The following is a 19615-nucleotide window of genomic DNA, read 5'->3' as shown; positions in this document are numbered from 1 at the left end:
GGATATCATGTGGGACACACCAGCAGGTATTCATCTCACCGTGAAACGCAGAAGAGAAAGACAGTGAGCCACTGGCTGTATTGATGCTGACATCACCTCACCACCTCAAATCATTCTCCAGTCTTCCTCTCCGGATCTCGGATCCCCCCCGCCCCTGCACCCTGGTTCCTGGCCATTAATAAATCCGTCCGTCTCCCTGTCCCTGCTATTTGAAGCCGGAGTGCCTCGCACTTTCACATACACAGACCGCTCGCAGCGTTGCATCTGTCTGCCGCGGCGTGTGTGCCTGCATTAACGCGCGTGTGCACCACAGAAAGAGAGAGCGAGAGAGAGAGAGAGAGAAAGAGAGAGTGGCGAGCCAACCAGGAGCTAAAGGGAGAAGGGAAAAGCGAGCGATCGAGAGAAAAAGGGGGAAAGAGAAACGCCGAGTGCATGAGAGCAAGACAAAGCAATGAAATTCATCGGAGCCGTTTACCTCCTGTTCCTCCTCCCTGCTTTAAGCTTCAACAGCAGGTAAGAGCAGATTTACAGCTCTGGCTTTATCTGTCAACACGATCGGTCTGTCTGCCGCGGACACAATAGCTGATTATATTCATCTGTGACAGCCACACTGTTAAAGCCTCTGTCTGTGCTTGAACAAAAATCTCAGCAGAGTGATTGAGACGCCACTGAGAGGGAGGTGAAAGATGCTTAACAGCTCAACTTTTTCCAGCTTCTGGTCTGGGCTTGGCTAGCGCTGCAGACAAAACCGAGACGTTTGCGTTCTGGCTCACGGTGTGAGTGAAATGTGGATTGTGGCGAAGAAGGTGCAAGTTTTTGGGATGCCCGTGCGATTGCAGAGATCATTGTGTGTGTATACGTGTGTGAGTGTGTGTGTGTGTGTGTGTGTATGTGTGTGTGTTATAGAGCGAGGGGAAGAATTTGAGATGAGGAATAAAGAGAGAAGAAAGGCTAAGCCAGGAGGAGTCTTGCAGAGTCAGGGAGTTTTCAAGGATTGATCATTAATTTAACTACTGATAAAGCCGTGCTTCTTCTTTTCTGAACCCAGAGCACGGGAAAGGTCAGTGAGCTCTCAGCCAAGATTTTAGCATTGACTTTATCATCTTTGGGACATTCTTATGCTCTTTTTGGGTAAATTAAACAACATATTTGTTCTGCAAATACTTCTGCCCTTTAGACTTGTCCAGGGAGTGGCCCTCGAGTACACATGTATGCTTGTGATACAAACATTGATACAGATATTAATAACGCACATGCTTTGCCTACTTGAGTTTATAAGTCTAAACAATTAGAGTTTTTAAGAAAAAAAAATTATATGCCCTTTTGGTGCCTGTATATTGTGTGGTTAACAACTGATAAAGTGTTAAATATTTTAATCTCATTTGTACTGAAAATAGACCCTGGACCACAAAACCAATATCAAATTGAACAGGTAGCATTTGTTTGTGGGAAAACCCAACAATACATTGATGAGTCAAAATGATTGATTTTTATTTCATGCCAAAATGATTAAAATTGTATGTAAAGATCATCTTCCAGAATACATTTCAGTAAATTTCTTAAATATATCAAATCCTATTTTTAAAAAATAATATTCTTTGCCAAAAACTCATTATTTTATCATTTTTTTTTAAACTCACACATTCAAAAAGTTCTATTCAATTATTCAAAATATTGTCTAATTCTAAAAATAATCATACATCAATAGAATTCAGCTTTCAGTTTCAGCTTTCAGTTTCAGCTTTCGATTCAGCTTTCATTTGATGAATAAATGTCAAAACTGAGCAATACTATTTGTTTTGTGGTCATGGGTGCTCATTTAAAAAAAATACAACACATAAAACATATTTTTCTTTATTAAGTAACAATGCATTATACATATATTTTTTAAATATTCAAATTTTTTATAACATTATTATTGTTGTTAATATTAATCATCATTAATAAGACATTTTTTTGTAAACATAGTCATTATAGCTCCCATTATACCTTACAATAAGGTCACATTCAAATAACTAATATAATAACTAATACTAATCAATTAAAGTTAGTTAATATCAATTTCTACATTTTTAAATACATTAATGAAAGAAAAAAAAAAAATATATATATGTGTGTGTGTGTGTGTGTGTGTGTGTGTGTGATCTGAGCATGAACAATAAGGAGAACTTTAAAGATTAATAAATATTGTAATGACAGTAATGCCTTTAGTAAGTTATTCTTGTTACAAACTGTTAGCTTATTGTAAAGTGGTACCATAATTGCTTACCATATATTTTACTTTTATTTGTTACAACTAGTAATATTATTTAAATTAGATCCATGTACTCCTCTGATCACAGTCCAAACGTTATACAATCAAATCAAAGGTTCTTGAATAAAGTATGCTAATGGGGTTATCTTTTAACTTGACAAGAAATTAATCTCACTTGCTTTTACTTAATGTAAGGCATTTATCAAGACCAGTCTCTGAGTCACATCTTTAGATTCTCATTAGGCCAGTGTCAAACATGCATTTGAACTTTCTTTTCAAATTCTCAGATGAATTTTTCCATAAAAGCCAAGATGTGACTGCTCTGAGCATTCTCCTGGTGATGACACCTGTGATGTTTTACTGTGCAAATAAATCTTTCTGTATCAGAACACAATTTATGTATACACGGTATAGTAATTGTACATATCACGACAACTTTTATGCACATGGTAGGAACAACTCAAATATTATTCAAGGGACCTGTTTTATTATGATTTATCTTGGGAATCAAACCCATGACCTTCTCTTTCTCTTTGATTCTTTGAGCTCATATTGAAGTGAAAATATAAATTTGTCTTTATAATGTTAGCTTATAGCGATTAAGATATTATTCTATTCATTTGGTATTACTGAAGCACCGAAGACGATTCAAAATGGCACATGTTCACACTCTGAACCATTAAGATACAGTGCAGCGAGGCGTAAAAGCAGCAACCAACAGTGACTCAAGTGGTGTAAAAAATGGCACTTGCCCTAATTTCCCCTGATTTCCCCCAGACTGAGCATTATTATTTCACAGCAGTCTACTTTATTTTTGTCTGTTGTGATACTATTTATTTTTGTGTTTTTTTTAACATCATATTAAAGGTGTTGTGTGTAAGTTTTAGCCTTTTCTAATAAAACCGTAATATGTTTGCAGATCTTTAAGAAACTGCTAAGTGAACATGTTTATCTGAAAAACAATGTAAAAATTATTAGTCTCCTTCGAAATGTTCATTCTGTGTCAGAATGTCTGTCTTTGCTTTATTCTGTGTAACTCCACCCATTACCGCTTTACCCAACTATATTTCGCCGTCCTAGATTATCTTAAAACAGCATATTTAATTTCAGTCATAAATGCTGTTTCAGTATATTGAAACACGGCTGAAAATGTGACCTCTGGAGGACAGCAGCAGCCTCTGGAATGAGATGCGGATTCAGACTTATAAAAATCCACATGCGGTGGTTTTTGATTAGCAAAATATTATAAATATTACAAATATATACATTAGCTGAGCAGCTTACATTGTAAAGCTCGATCGTCAGGCATGCTTGCTCTAATCTGGCAACCTGCAATTACGTGGAGTCTTCAGGGGAGGAGCTGAGGGAAAAAACCCTCTCAAATGTTTTGAATTTGGACTGCAGTACCTAGTTCAACCACCAGTCAAGCCTACACTGTAAAAAATCCTGTTTGCCTTACATTTTTAAGCTGAATTAATTAACCTTATGAGTCCATTGAACTTATATTACGTTTAACTGACTTAAAACAGCTTGCATAACTTATATAATTAGGTTATAACATGATTAACTTAAATTAACAAATTACAATGAACTAAAAGCATTCTGACATGACTGATTGATCATATGATTCTTTACAGTGTACATACTGCATATTTAATTTAATTGCTGGTTATAATCTTGCACAATATGTGTACAATGTAAGCATATTAAATAATTTGCAAACAATTGGCAGCAATTTGATAAATTTTGTGACGTGTGTTTTCTCTAAATTTATGTTTTCACATTGTATTAATTAACCTACATTTAAACTAGAAAAGTTTAATAATTTTAAAGAAAAGTTTAAATTTTAAAGACTTTTAAATATTTTTTTGAAGGTTGACAAAATATATGTTTTTTTTTTTCATAAAAACTACTGTACAAAAACAAGTAATGAGCTGAAAGTACATATTTTACTATTTATTCTTTAAAAAAGTCCCACAATGCAGATCAAAAACTGAAAACACCAGTGAAGTTACAAACCACAGTATATATTTAAAAAAATCTAAATTTCCAATTATTAATAAGTGTAGAATTTTCGTTTTTAAACATTAAAAGCATAGCACTACACTTTCGTTGTTTGCTTCCATTTTTAAACAACTTCCTTCAGATACTCTCTTTAAAAAGGCGGTCATAAAATATGTGTGCGTGGCTCTCATTTAGATACCCAGAATCCCAGCTCAGCAGTAAACCACTTTCTCACAATCTACACCAACATTTCATCAATTCTGCTTACTGGTCTGCAAAGCTCAACAGACAAGTGTATTGAACTACACATGTATAAATCAGCAAGCCGTACTATTCAGCATTTTAGACTGTACAGAGAGATGATTACATTATGCTGCATAAGCATTTGATGTTTAGGGAAACCTACTCCAAAAAGAACTGTACTGAACAATTTCATTAGAGCTTCATAAGTAGCGCAGAAATGGCAAGATGAGGTAAGACGCTGCCTATTTGAAGTAATTGAATTCTTCCACAGCCACATGTGCATGACATGCCTGGGTGTGGGTGATGAATAGGTCACGCTATGGCTGATGAATGAATTGGGAACTTCATTTGAAAGGGCAAGCGTGACCTTGCCGCACACCCATAAAACACAGTGAATCCTGGACAGTGAAAGAAAATTACCATTAATGCATGTATACATTTTCAACACCCTGGGTTTACATAAGCATTGGGGTTTGTACGTGTTACGCTCTATACATCATTGCTTTGGTCATTCATCACTGTATGTGCCAGAACTTTTAATGCATTCATACAAGGCCATACATTTCTCATGGAATCATGTAGATGTGTAAATATTTTCAGTCAGGTATAAATAATAAATGTTCATGGTAATGAAGGTTTAAAATAAATTATTAAAAATTGGAATTTTTGTATATTTATATAAATTGTATCCGCTAGTGCTATATAGCGGACAAAAGCAGATGTATTTTCCTTTTCTATTGTTTGCTTAAAAATAAATAAAAGGAATTATAATTCATATTTACCCACTACAGAGGCATCCATCAGACTCCAACATAAGTGTCCATTAGAAAAGTAGTCTTGGTGGAGATGAAATAACATGAACATGATGCTCTATTGGATTGAGTTCTGGGGACTGTGGAGGCCATTTGGGTACAGTGAACTCATTGTCATGTTCAAGAAACCATTCTGAGATGATTTGCATTTTATGACATGCTGGATTATCACTGCATTATCCTGCTGGAAGTAGCCATCAGAAGATGGGTACACTGTGGTCATAAAGGGATGGGCATGGTCAGCAACAATACCCATGCAGACTGTGGCACTGACACGATGATCAATTGGTACTAATGAGCCCAAAGTGTGCCAAGAAAATGCCCCACACCATTACACCACCACCACTAGCCTGAACCGTTGTTACAAGGCAGGATCCATGCTTTCATGTTGTTGATGGCAAATTTTGACCCTACCATTCGAATGTCGCAGCCGAAATTGGGACTCATCAGAACAGGCAAAGTCATTTGCGCCCATTGAACTTCCACTCACTGGATATTTTCTCTTTTTCAGACCATTTTTTGTAAACCCTAGAGATGGTTGCGCGTGAAAATCCCAGTAGATCAGCAGTTTCTGAAATACTCAGACCAGCCCATCTGACAGCAACAACCATGCCATGTTCAAAGTTACTTAAATCACCTTTCTTCCCCATTCTGATGCTCTGTTTGAACTGCATCACATCATCTTGATCATGTCTACATGCCTAAATGCATTTAGATGCTGCCATGTAATTGGCTGATTAGATAGTTGGACAGGTGTAGCTAATAAAGTGGCCAGAGAGAGTGTTTGTGTGTGTGTATATATATATATATATGTATATATATATATATATATATATATATATATATATATATATATATATATATATATATATATATATATATATATATATATATAATAACTATACTATTTTTAATAGTAAGAAGCTTGTCTGAATTCATCATAATTGTCATTTTTTACATTTAAGATTACATTTGTGTGGTTTGTGTTCAGATAAGAGGTTTGCACAAGAGATAATGTAGGCTGTGCAAAATTAAAACTTTGGTCAACACTGTAAGTGTTCTATTTGCTCCCCTAAATTACAATAACTAAAACTAAATAAATAAATAAAAACTAAATATATAAAAACTTCATAGAAATTTGTTGACAAAATAAAAACTAAAACTAACAAAACCATTAATAATGAAATTAACTAATATTAAGCTAAAATGTATGGTAAAGTTAAAAATAGTACTGAAAGAAAAGCAAATTTCAAATTTTATTAACCTTGGCTGGAAGTCCCATCTCTGAAACCATCAAAGAGATGACAAAATTCTAAACAACTGCATCCACCACAGTCAAACTACTGTATGGTGAGTTTAGTTCTCCGCTTTACACTCACTGCAGGTGGAGTGATACACATGGGTAAATCAGTGGAACAATGCACTCAACTCTCAGCCAATCAGATTCCAGAACCAGTAACAACTGTGGTACTGTATGTATTTACATATATTATTATTTTAAAATTATAAACACGTCAAGGAACCATGAAAAATGTATCAGTATGTCTACAAAAATAACAAGCAATGACAGTTTTCAGAAATTTTCAAACACCAAATCACCATTAAAAACTGATTGCAGCACATATTTGGCAACCCCTAATAAACCAGAGACTAAGTCAAAGTCAAATTAATGAATTAAATATATAGAAAGTAAAAAAAAAATAAACATATATCACTGATCTGCGCAGTGCAGTGATTTAATCTGTTATTTTCTCAGATTAAAAAGCAAAACCATTGAGTCATTTGTTGTTCCACAGAAGAGAAGTCGTATACATTAGGTTTTGACAACAGGATAATAAATCTAGGATGACAGCATCTAAATCTTAGCTGTGAACTCTCCGTTTAACATGTTACTTTAGACTTTGATTGAGTGATCAATTCCAGAACATGTCTGTAAAAAGTTTTAACATCTGCTCGGATAAGTTGTTAAACGTCTCTTTATCACATCCTCTATACTGTGGCTCTGGGTTTTGGTTCCCCGGCTCAAGTGGCTTAGTTCACTGTTACAACTGTCAGTGCTTTTCAGTTCCGCTCGCATGCCTGCAGCGTCTCCCTCAGGATCGCAGTCTCTCTCTCTGATGACTCAAACTTTGATGTAGGGAACCGTGGCAGCCTCTTCTGCCAAAACTTTGCCTCCAGTGAAGCGACTGAAACGTCAAAAAAAGAGCATTTGCAAAGGTATAAATGTAAGACGAAAGGTGGGGAACTCCCATTTTAAACCTAGATCAAGAGCGGCAGGATAAGGTCATGTAATTGCTCATGTGCTTTTTTTCCACCCTTGCAGGTTCCTCAGTCTTTTGTTTTTATCGGGCAAAGCCTCGGAGGCAGCGGTGTCATGTCGGAAAATGACTGGGAAGACAAACTCATTGCGGTGTGGATCGATGACACAGTGGCTGGTGGGAGGGGGTCATATGTCTCATAGCCGTGCTCTATGGGTCCGATCATTACCCATAAATCTTGTGTTTTAATGGCTCGAACATTCTTGCTGATATCCTTGCGCTCCAGCGACTGGGATGCGATAAAATATTCCATTCCTGCTTTGTGTGAATAATGACCTTGAATGATGCTTTATGGTTGCCATGGAAACCCTGATTGTTCCCTTGATAGGAGTCATTCTTGTCGGCGAGCGCACTAGCAGAATTTGCTGTGAACACTCTGATGAGTGATGGTCATGTGGTTCTGTTTCATATGTGTGCTTGGATTTGTTAGTGAAACTGGCATGCTGCTTTGCGCAAACTCAGATAATGTAGCTTCTGAATATGGTTAACTTGGTTAACCAACTTACTTTTTCAGAAAATATGTTTTGAAGAAAACTCTTTGTACATTCAGTGAAAGTTAGCTGGGTTCTGAACAACACTTTATCCCCATTGATTTTTATTATGCACTTTCAGAAAATAAAGGTACAAATGTTGTCACAGGGAAGGTACTTTTTTTTAAATAGTACACTTCTGTAGTTTTAAGGGAACTAATGCTTTCTAAAAATTTATTTTGGTTATTTAACCCCATATTTGGGTAACTATGAACAAACCAAAACATTGGATAACTCCACCCACTGCCAGTTTACCCAATTATTTAGCCAGAGTTTCATTTCCATATTGATACCTGAAATGCTGCTGTCCTCAATCAGGCAACCTATATGTGCATCATATCAGAGCTGGAGGGGGCACTATTTTGTAACCCAGGCTCATTTTGAAAACGTACCATATACACGTACTATATACATTTTTGTAGAGCGCCAAATACGTTGCAGGAGGTATGTTTCTCTTTTGTTTTCGTTTTTGTTTTTACGAATCAACCAGAGGCCACTGTGTATGCTTTTTCAAATCTCAAATTTCCCTCGTGAGTGCCTTTTGCAATTGCTGTTCTCACGAAAATCCACCAGAGGCCACTGTAATCTGACTGACTGACTGACTGACTAATCGATTGACCCGCGCTGCTTCTTCTTTAAACCCAACCAATAGTATTTTGATATAGTGTTACTTATTTTTTGGCTTCTGTTTTTGTCTTACCCACTTTCTGGAACCATTCTTCGTCGGACTCGAACCTTGTCATTGTGGTCAACTCCTCTCTGTATCTCAAGTCCACTGACATACATGGCAAGCTACTACGCAAACTGGTTACAGCGGGAAAGCCATCTATACGGAGGTAAGAGTTCAGCTGGTAAGCAGTCAGCTGGTAAACACGAAAAGGAACAGCATCATACCCCCCGTATTGTTCATTTTAAAGATGAAATGCAGCCATACATACTTCTGGCTACATAATTCACAATCCCTATGTTGTTATTTTGAATTTGGACTGCAATATCTAGTTAAACCACTACATACTGGACCTTTGATTGAAAAAAAAAAAAAAAAAAAAAAAAGCAATGTGGTGGGTATTGTTAATTTTTTTTCCAAATGTGTGTTTTAAAAACTCACGTTTGAGTATATATATATATATATATATATATATATATATATATATATATATATATATATATATATATATAGCCTATCTTTTTAAAAGATAAGGTATTTCCCCAGTAACAACTTTTGTGGCTCTATTTCTGAGAGTGTACAGACATAGAAATATTAGTAAATGTAAACCAAACAGCCAGAACACATTGATGAGTGATGGTCATGTGGACACGGTTTCTCTTGTGGTTTTAGTGTTTCGCTAGTGAAACCTGCATGCTGGTTTGTGCAGACAGATAATGTAGCTTCTAATTCAGGTTAACCTAGTTTCAAACTTCTGAATTTTTTCTTTTTGCTCCCGTTTTTGTTCTCGTCTAGTCTTTTCTCTCCACTTCGGCAGCATCCTGGGGGTTAAACCTCTGAAATCTGAAAATATCCAGCCTGACGCATTGGCTTTAATCTGACAGCCTCTCCCCGTATGTGTCACTGATAGATTTCTAAAGAATAAGGAGCTGCTGTGGCTATATCTCAAGCTTGTGTTGGGAGTGGAGAGGAGCACGTGGCAGTTTGGAGAATAGAACAGATTTGCTGGCAGATCCAGAGGTGCCCATGCGTGACCGCGCCCAGAGTGCTTGGCATCGCGAGTGGTAAATGGAAAAGGTCCAACATTATTCTGTGCTCACCTGCGTGATGCATGGCAGCCACCTCACAGACCTCTTTCTCTGCTCGGGTCACATCTGTTATGTGCACTGGGAGATTTCTATTAGAAACTGTGATTACTTTTTAGCTTTATTTATAATTTGACATTCCCTTAATTCTTTTTTTTTTCAGATGCAGGAACATTGTTATATTGTTCGAATTTATTTTGGGTTCAGCCCAACAGCATTGCGAAATAAATGTGATTGTTTAGCATTTCACAATCAGAATGAACTCCTAGCAAACATTTAGTTTAACTATAGTTAATATATCAACAAACTATTGGCGATGTGATTTTAAACAGCATTTATTCACTTTTATTAGTTTTACTTATCATTTATTGCTTATTTGTGTTGTAGTGTATTAGCCAACATTAGGAAATACAACTTTTGATCTTAAAAAATTTACATACAAAAATTGACAGACAGACAGACAGACAGACAGACAGACAGACAGACAGACAGAAAGACAGACAGACAGACAGACAGACAGACAGACAGACAGACAGACAGACAGACAGACAGACAGACAGACAGATAGATAGATACATAGATAGATAGATAGATAGATAGATAGATAGATAGATAGATAGATAGATAGATAGACAGATAGATAGATAGTCATCACCATATATAGTATGCATTAAGAAGGAATAGATTGTTTTAGCACTTACTGTTTTTGCAGGATTGACAATATGTTTTATGCGTGTGTGATGTTTGAAGTGGGATTTGACGAGAAGCCAATCAGAAGAAGAGATTCTCCAGAGATGCTCTGAATGCACAGACAATGGGATAAGTGTGAGGCTCTGCATGCAGATGGGGTTAGATTGGGAGAGGTGTCCTGTGCTTTTGCCCTGACAGAGAGTGAAAATTGAAATTCGAGAAGCATACTGTAATCAAAGAGCCATGGCAACGAAGCAGGCTGTCAGATAGTCACAAAGTAAATTACCAAAAAACTGAGCCTTGCTATGCTACAACAACATATAAACTAATTAAGACACCTGGTGAGGAAGATTACCACTCAGGCCGTTTATGAGAAATGTCAACATTACAATTGCTTCCATTTGGGCTATCGGTGACAGGGATGTTTTCTGCCTGATGAGAAAATATTTAGCAGTACATAAACAAAAGGTATAATATGCCATCTCAAAGAGTTAAAGTCAAAATTACAGCTTTTTTTTTGGTGTTAGTATCAATATGTTGGGCTTTACTTTGTTTATAAGCTAGGGTGCTCCAAAACAGGAACAAAATTCACATTTAGAAGAAATAAGCATTCAAAATCTGATTCATAACGTTACCTCAAGCTTAATATTTCTCATAACATTTTGAACAATCAAATAGTATCTGAATTGAACTGGCCTTTATAAGATAACCAAGCATTAATGCTAAGGGTTTACCTCAACACTACTGGTAGCAGAACAGGGTTGATCTGAACCCTTCTACATCTATTAGTCATACAAATGACGGAAGTAACCCCAATATCCAGGATGCTAAAATGTGCAGTGTGCATATACACTCACCTCTATGGCACGCCCCGAGGGAGGAAAATGCACTGCGCACACAAATACAGTCAACATAAAGACAACTAGGACATTGAAAATTAAGTCTTTTATATACAGTTGCAGTTTTCTATTTAGTGAATGGCACACGCTCACACCTTATAGGGGATAAATACTTCAGACAGTGTAAATATGCTGTCCATTGGAGCGAATGGAGGCTTATTTTGTGTCAAAGTCACATGGACTGGTGCAGTACATTAACAGCACAGAGCAGATTATATGTGTGAAGGTCAATTTATACTTTTGCATCAAGTCCACAAGGTTAGTTTGGTGTAGCATTTGCACAATTCCATTCCCATTCTATTTCCATACCACCGTACCCTGATGTGGAACCTGATGCACCTTGCAAATGTATGTATTAGTATGTTAGATCTTTAAAACAGAACTTTCTAGATAGCAAAACAATGCCAACAGATACAAATTTGGCATATTAAGACCCTTCTGACAAGTTATTCTTTGAATAACTTGCTGCAGTCTGGATTCTCCTGCTGTCTCTCCTAAACGTTTTATCTTCTAGCTCAGTTGTTCTCATCCAGTATAGATAAGCACTGTTCATTAGACAACACGCAGCAGAGGGCATTAAATTATCCTGTTAACTATACTCGACTACATGCATTCTAACAACACTCACATAGTAAAGTCAATTCTAACGTTTAATGTGCTTGACATGCACCTGGTTCTCTTCTCTTTCTTCCATGAACCCCATTCTTAGCATCACACACATTTCTAGCAAAAACCCAAAACTCCTGCAAAGGAATGCAACACAGTGTACAATATAAATCCCACTATACTAGCTCACAATATCACATGCTATATATTCTACATGCTACATGCTATATGAGCGCACTTGGGTTTATTGCAATCACTAAATACAGAAGTATAAATCAGGCTTGAGTCGGCACAAAATGTTTCAGATTAAATTATGTGGCCTTAACTAATATGTTCTTACAATAAAATCAATAATTAGTTACAATATACTTAATATAGGGACTAAGTCGACAAGAAAAGGAATGAATGAATTAACCTATAGCAAATGTCTTTGGACTGGGGAAACCGGAGCACCCGGAGAAAATCCATGCAAACATGGGGAGAACATGCAAACTCCATTCAGAAATGCCAACTGACCCAGCCAATGCTCAAACCAGTGCCCTTCTTGCTGTGAGGCAAGAGGCAACAGCGTTATCCACTCTGCCAGACAATCCATTACATCTTAAAACTTCAACACACCACTAAACCAGTCCTAAACCTTACCTGTATTTCAACTCAATAGCACAACATATGTTCTGCAATACACTTTGAACACATTAAGTACATTGTATTTATATTCTGCAATACACTTTGAACACATTAAGTACATTGTATTTATTTTGATGCAAGTACATAATAGCTCAGGACACTTTATATAAAGTGGGACCAATGTTTCCAACCCACTTGAATTCCACTGCATGCTGTATTTTAAACTGGAGAAAGAGGTAAAGACTCAAAAATGCTGCTGTTCACAGTTAAGACCAATTTATATTTCTGCATTGAGTGCATGTGATAGGTTCGGCAATAGCCTTCACACAGTCGCATACCCTTTGCCGAAACCAGAAACAAACCCTGATGTGAACCTTTATGTCCGCCTCTCATAATGTGTAACTACTGTAAGATGAAGGGGCAGCTGTGACCTGTTTAGGGAGTTGGATTCATAATTAAAAAGATGCAGGTTTGATTCCCGGTCCCAGCAGGAATTGAAGATGGGGGAGTGAATGAACTGCAATCTCTTCATCTTCAATACCCATCTGAGTTGCCCCATAGCAATGCACCTAACCCCTAATTGCTCCCCGGGCACTGCTCACTGTGTGTGTGTGTGTGTCTGTGCTCTCACCTCTCAATCGTGTGTGTGCACTTAGATAGGTCAGACCTGAGGACCAGATTTGAGTATGGGTAACATAAGTTGACAATACTTAGTAGTGGAAAGAGTACAGAAAAATCATACTTAAGTTAAAGCACTACCTAATATGTAGAGTAAAATGTAGAGTAAAAGTATCTGTTGCAAATATTCCTCAAGGTATGAGTAAAAAGTAGTCCTTTCAAAAGTACTCAAGAGTTTCACACAATTCATTCATGTTGTCACAACACAAATTGATTTAGTTTTGTGGATTGAACATATTTATGTGGATTGAACCCATAAAAATGAAGCTCTCCTAAAGAAATCTCAAGAATTGTGTTGTTTCAGCTAATTTAAAAAAATAAATAAATAAAAATAAATAAATTGAGTGTACACTGCAAAAAGCTGATGTATTAACATGTATATACCAATATACTACATACTATAATGTACAGCTATACCACTAACTGTACTCAAAAAAAAAAAGAAAAAAAATTCTTACATTACTAATGCTTTTACTTCTTAGACTTTACACACCTGAAACTTGTCTACAGCACTTATTCATTGTTGCTTTTATAGTTGTGTAAATTGCTTCCTTGTCCTCATTTGTAAGTCACTTTGGATAAAAGCGTCCGCTAAATGACTAAATGTAGATGTAAATGGACATGTAATTTGTTTATGTGTCTAAAAGTAACATTTTGTAGTGCATGGCCCAGCAGCAGTGGTGTAAAGAGTACTGAAAGGTCATCCTTAAGTAAAAGTACCATTACTTGCCTAAAAATCTAGTGCAAGTAGAGTAAAAATATAGGTTGTAAATATTACTCAAAGTATGAGTAAAAAGCCATTCATTCATTCATTCATTCTTTTTCTTGTGGGCTTATGCCCTTTATTAATCCGGGGTTGCCACAGCGGAATGAACCACCAACTTATGCATCAAGTTTTTTTTATGAAGCAGATGCCCTTCCAGCCGCAACCCATCTCTGGGAAACAGCCACACACTCATTCATACACACACTCATACACTACGGACACTAGCCTACCCATTTCACCTGTACCGCATGTCTTTGGACTGTGGGGGAAATCGTAGCACCTAGAGGAAACCAACACAAATGCCGGGAGAACATGCAAACTCCACACAGAAGTGCCAACTGAGCTGAGCCAAGGTTCGAACCAGCAACTCAGCGACCTTCTTGCTGTGAGGCCACTGCGTCACCTTGAGTAAAAAGTCGCCCTTTTAAAAGTACTCAAGAGTAGTGAGAATTACGCTGTTAAAAACGGATGCGTTTATATGTAATTTGGGTTAGTGTGTAAACATAATTCTTTAGTGCATTTAGTTATCACCCAGCAGGCACACAACGAAGTTAATATTAGGTTAGATTTAGGTTGTGACATCAGGTGACCAAAATTCAACATCTAGCCATGCTAAGAACAATGTTATTTTGATGTCTAATAATTACAACAAATGACGTTGATATTTGGTCATTAGGTTGTTAGAAAGTAACCAAAATCCAACGTCGACCCAACATCTAAAACTAACATTATATTAACGTCAAATACTGACATTTATTCATCAGGTATGGCAACCAAAATTCAATGTCTGATAGACGTCATACTGGTAACGACCCCACAACATCAAGCTGTAACATCATTAGATGTTGATATTTGGTGGGTTTTAGGTTGGAAGTTGGCCTGACCTTGGGTTCTGACGTCAGTATGAGTTTCATTTCCAAACAAAATGCAACGTCTCCAACACACTGCTGTACAACATTATTCTAACGTCATGTTGAGGTCTTGCGTCTGCTGGGTGTTTAAGGTAATTTCTGTCATCATAAAGTAAACATCCGCCATCTTCTCATCAGTGACATGCATCAAAACAGCCTCTGGGTCAATGCATGTATAGATTTTGGACATCTTCTTGGACACTTTTAATGCTTCCAAACAGTTTGCTGCGATTATAAATTGGCCATGTTTTGAGGTAGCTTATTACGAGATGATTTACCTTCTATGTGCGATTTGATTGGACAGGAATCACATGACTGATTTTTCTAATCCCCATAGACAAGAAAAATAAAGTAGTGACTGCAGGTTGAAGGAATGTAGTGGAGTAAAAGTACTAATTAATGCCCTAAAAATGTATTCAAGGAAGAGTAAAAGTACACATTTATAAAACTACTTTGTAAATTACAGTTTCTGAGGAAAACTACTCAATTACAGTAATTTGAGTATTTGTTATTAGTTACTTTACACCACTGGTCTCAAGTAATGCAGATGAGCTCTGTATGAATACATTTGCTTTGTGTTTATGTTTTGATTAAAGCTGCTGAACATTTCCTTCTCGAATTAGTGTGAGTTTGTGGTATGTGTTTGATCTACATCGCACTCATTTCCAGAATAACTCAAAACTTGGGCAAAGAAACTTGACACAGAAGAGCATGGAAACCCCATCACCTTCGAGCATTTGAAATGTTATTGCAGAGCAACACAGTCAGAATCCAGGCAGAAGTATAAATCCCCACAATGATGTTGGCTACAAAGGTATGCACCGTGGGGTACAGCGAACACTCCATGAAGAAGTATAAATCAGCCTTTCAGATGTTCTATAGTTCAACGACTCTGACTGACAGAGCGGTGATAAAAACGAAATGCTATTGGCTATTTATAAATAGTCGAGGAGCTACTTTATAGTTCTGCCCTCTCTTCCTGTTTCAGCTGAAGTTACGTCACAAATCTGCATCACAAAAGCTTTGAACAAATCTGGGCATTTCTAGGCACTTCAGGGGACCATTAAAGACTCAGGCTTTTAAAATCCAACGGTGAAACAAGCATCATTTTTGCCTTCTTGAGCTCATCACTTAAACTGTGGCACGACCTTCATGACACCTGGTGTTTCCAGAGCGCCTGATGATGACTAATGGCCTGAAAAGAAGGTGAACGGTTGGGAGTAATGAATAAAAGATACATGCGATCTGCTTTTATTTTTTGAAAAATGTTCAGAGATGCATGAACAAGCAGGAAAGTAGGCTATGTTTATGCACAGCTTTGGTTGAATATTGATAGTCCTGAGAGTAATGTAAATGTGTTTCATGTGCCTTTAAGTTAGAAACCATGTCAACATCTTGTGAAACAAATTTAAATGGGAACAGAGACAAAAAAGGCACAGAAACTGTTTAATAAAGTGATGGGGATTGGGGACTGTCACACGTAATGTAATTGTAGGATTTAAAATTTGTGTCCTGTACTAACTGCCTTCGGTTTTATAACATCTGTGGCAGCTTGCTATCGAGGAAAAAATAACAGACAGACAACTACTGAATGTACATATATTTGAATATAATTTTATACTCTTTTGATTTATAAATAGTGTGTGATCTTGGGCTTTGTTGCAGCGTTTGCTCATTTCCAATTCAAATCGGAATGTCAACAATTTATTAACATTACAGTTAGAAACTAAATGTAGAAAATCATGTAAATAACTTCAACAGCATAGTCGGTGGTGTTTTTCTTTACACCAAGAACTGATGTTGTATTTCTGATAAACTCAGTAAGCCATTGGTGTTTTCGGCCATCTTAATGTTTGTATCCTTTTTGAAAAATCCAGCTTGATGAATAGTCAGTGGTGTTAAGTAACAAATTACAAAATACTCCAACTACTTCAATTGAGTAGTTTTTCTCAGGAACTGTAATTTAATAACTAGTTTTCAAGATTTTTACTTTTACTTTCCCTTAAGTACATTTTTAGTGCTGTATTAGTACTTTTACTCCACTATTTTCTACAACCTGCAGTCACTACTTTAATAATTGCTGTCCACGGGGATTAGCAAAATCAGTCCTGGGATTACTGTTTAATTAAATCAAAGAAAGTAAATCACATTATACTGAACTTAAGACATACAGCAAGCTGTTTGGAAGCATTAAAAGTGTCCAAGATACTTAACATGCAATGAGCTAGAGACTCTTTTGAATGAATGTCACTTATGAGAAGATGATGCATGTTTACTGTATGATAAACTAAATGGTTTTAAACCAGAGATGCCCAAACTAGGGCCTGCGGGCCAAAGTTGGCCCATGGTAACCTTTGATTTGGCCCGCCATCCCATCTGAGAAGAGAGAGAGAATGATAGAGATTGTTAAGATGTTGTCATTTCATTTTATGTAACCTTTTATTTGTTTTATTTTTAAACTACAAAAAAGAAAAAACAAACAAACAAACAAACTTACTGAAATTAAATGTTTCATTTTAAATGTTTTGAATGGATCAAATTGAGTTTAAAATGTACCTGGTGGATAGAAGACAATGCAGAGACTTGCAAATTATATTCATTTATTCAGTCATTTTCTTTTTGGCTTAGTCTCTTTATTAATCAGGGGTTGCCACAGCGGAATGAACCACCAACTTATCCAGCATATGTTTTATGCAGCGGATCCTCTTCCAGCTGCAAAATCCCTGGGAAAATTGCAAATATTTTGCATTATGTTAAGTGATTTAAAGTAATGTTTTCTATTTATTTATAAATATTTTGAAATGAATTATAAAAGTACCCATTGAAACCTTAATGTAAATGTATGCTCATCTTCTGCCCACACCACTCAATGATATTTGTTTTTGGCCCTTCATACGAAAAATTTTGGGCCTGCTTTAAACAATAACTACAGGCACTACAGAATGTTACGTTTACACACACATGCATCCATAAATTACCTGTAAATGCATCAGCTTTTTACAACATAAAACTCACTACTTACTACTCTTGACTTTTAAAAGGGCTACCTTTTAATTATACTTTGAGTAATATTTACAACAGATACTTAAACTCTACTTGCTGTACAATTTTGGGCAAGTAATGTTACTTTTACTTGAGTATGAGTTTTCAGTACTCCTCTCACCACTGTCAATAGTTTACATTTCTTGATTGGAGTGCAAAGGGTTTTGAGTTCAAATCTTGTGTGACATACAGCATTTTGTTTTTGTAAGTAACGGTACTGTATGTTACTGAATGTACATTCACATAGGAAGCTGTGCTGGAGTAAGAGCACTGTGCACATGGAGAACGTTGCCACAACCTCAGCAAACAGTAAGCACATTCAAAAACACACTAACAGCATGAGAGCTACTGCTTTCTCCTCAGATACACCCCTGCTGGAGGCTGTTTTTCCTTTCATAACAGAAAAGCTTTCAGAAAGAGGTGTGAATAAAATCGGCAAAAGACGAGAAATCCTCCATTATTCAGTAAAGATCAGTGGTGTGCAGTGAAATGAGGAGGAAAGTGTTTTCGCATCATGTTTGTGTTTGTTTCAAAATAACTAGAAGAACAGAGAAACAAATGCTATATTTTATTTGTTATTTAGGGTTGTCATGTTATTCCTATTCATTTGGAAGATTTAACTTTTTGCATAGGTTTTCCTGGAATCCATATGTGAGTGTTTTATTTCAATATATCTCACATAATATTTATCATCCCATGCTCAAAATCTTTTTTTGGGTGAAAGTAAAAGCATACAGTTTTCATGTTTATATGCAAATGAGCTGCTGCTCCCTTTGCAGAAAGAGGTGGAGCTTTCATAACTCATGCTTCAGTTACACCAGCAATAACAAACAAAACAGCTACATGTATTTTAACTCTGTGACTGTCACTGTACTGTATAACAGGATTCTTTTGTTTACTTCTCTATATTGTTATTAAATCCTAGATTAAAAAATTGAATGTAATAATGATGAACTATATTGAAAAGCTCCAACTTATGTTTACCACAGTTTTTTGTAGAAACATTATTAGGTTAAAACCCATGTACTTTATTGTGGGACCATTTTAGCTTAAAATTGTAAACAATAATATTGTCTAAACATAAAGCAATCATAACAAGCTATAAAAGTTTGAAAGTTAAAAAATTAAGGGTTAAGCTGCATATCTAGTTTTTGTTGGATATTACTGAGCAATAGTTGTTTATTATTTTGCTACAAATATACTCACCAGAGTGTTTTTTACAAGGATGCACATTTTTAGAGACCTCAAAAGATGGCACATTTATTAATTTTAGAAAACAATTATCTGAATATGTTTTCAATGTTATAAGAAAAGTAAATATTCTCAGTTTGTGATGGAGCGCCACATATAATACATACAGTTAAAGTCAGAATTATTAGCCCCCTTTGATTTTTTTTCTTCTTTTTTAAATATTCCAAAAGATAATTAACAGAGCAAGGACATTTCCACAGTATGTCTGATAATATTTTTTCTTCTGGAGAAA

General features: G+C 36.2%; 1 protein-coding gene across 3 annotated transcripts in view; it reads left to right on the top strand.

Annotated features, from left to right (window-relative positions):
• Positions 1-206: 206 nt before the first annotated feature.
• luzp2 (leucine zipper protein 2) overlaps positions 207-19615 on the top strand; it is a 255851-nt gene continuing 236442 nt past the window's right edge. The window contains 1 exon segment of one of the 3 annotated variants that reach the window (NM_001114715.1): positions 207-513. In NM_001114715.1, coding sequence (NP_001108187.1) covers positions 452-513 — 62 coding nt within the window. In that variant the 5' untranslated portion in view covers positions 207-451. 3 annotated transcript variants of the gene reach the window in all.

The sequence above is a fragment of the Danio rerio genome, chromosome 18 (genome assembly GCF_049306965.1).
Source record: "Danio rerio strain Tuebingen ecotype United States chromosome 18, GRCz12tu, whole genome shotgun sequence".
Lineage (NCBI taxonomy): Eukaryota > Metazoa > Chordata > Actinopteri > Cypriniformes > Danionidae > Danio > Danio rerio.
The sequence above is the reverse complement of the archived record's forward strand: the minus strand, read 5'-3'. Positions and strand labels throughout refer to the sequence as shown.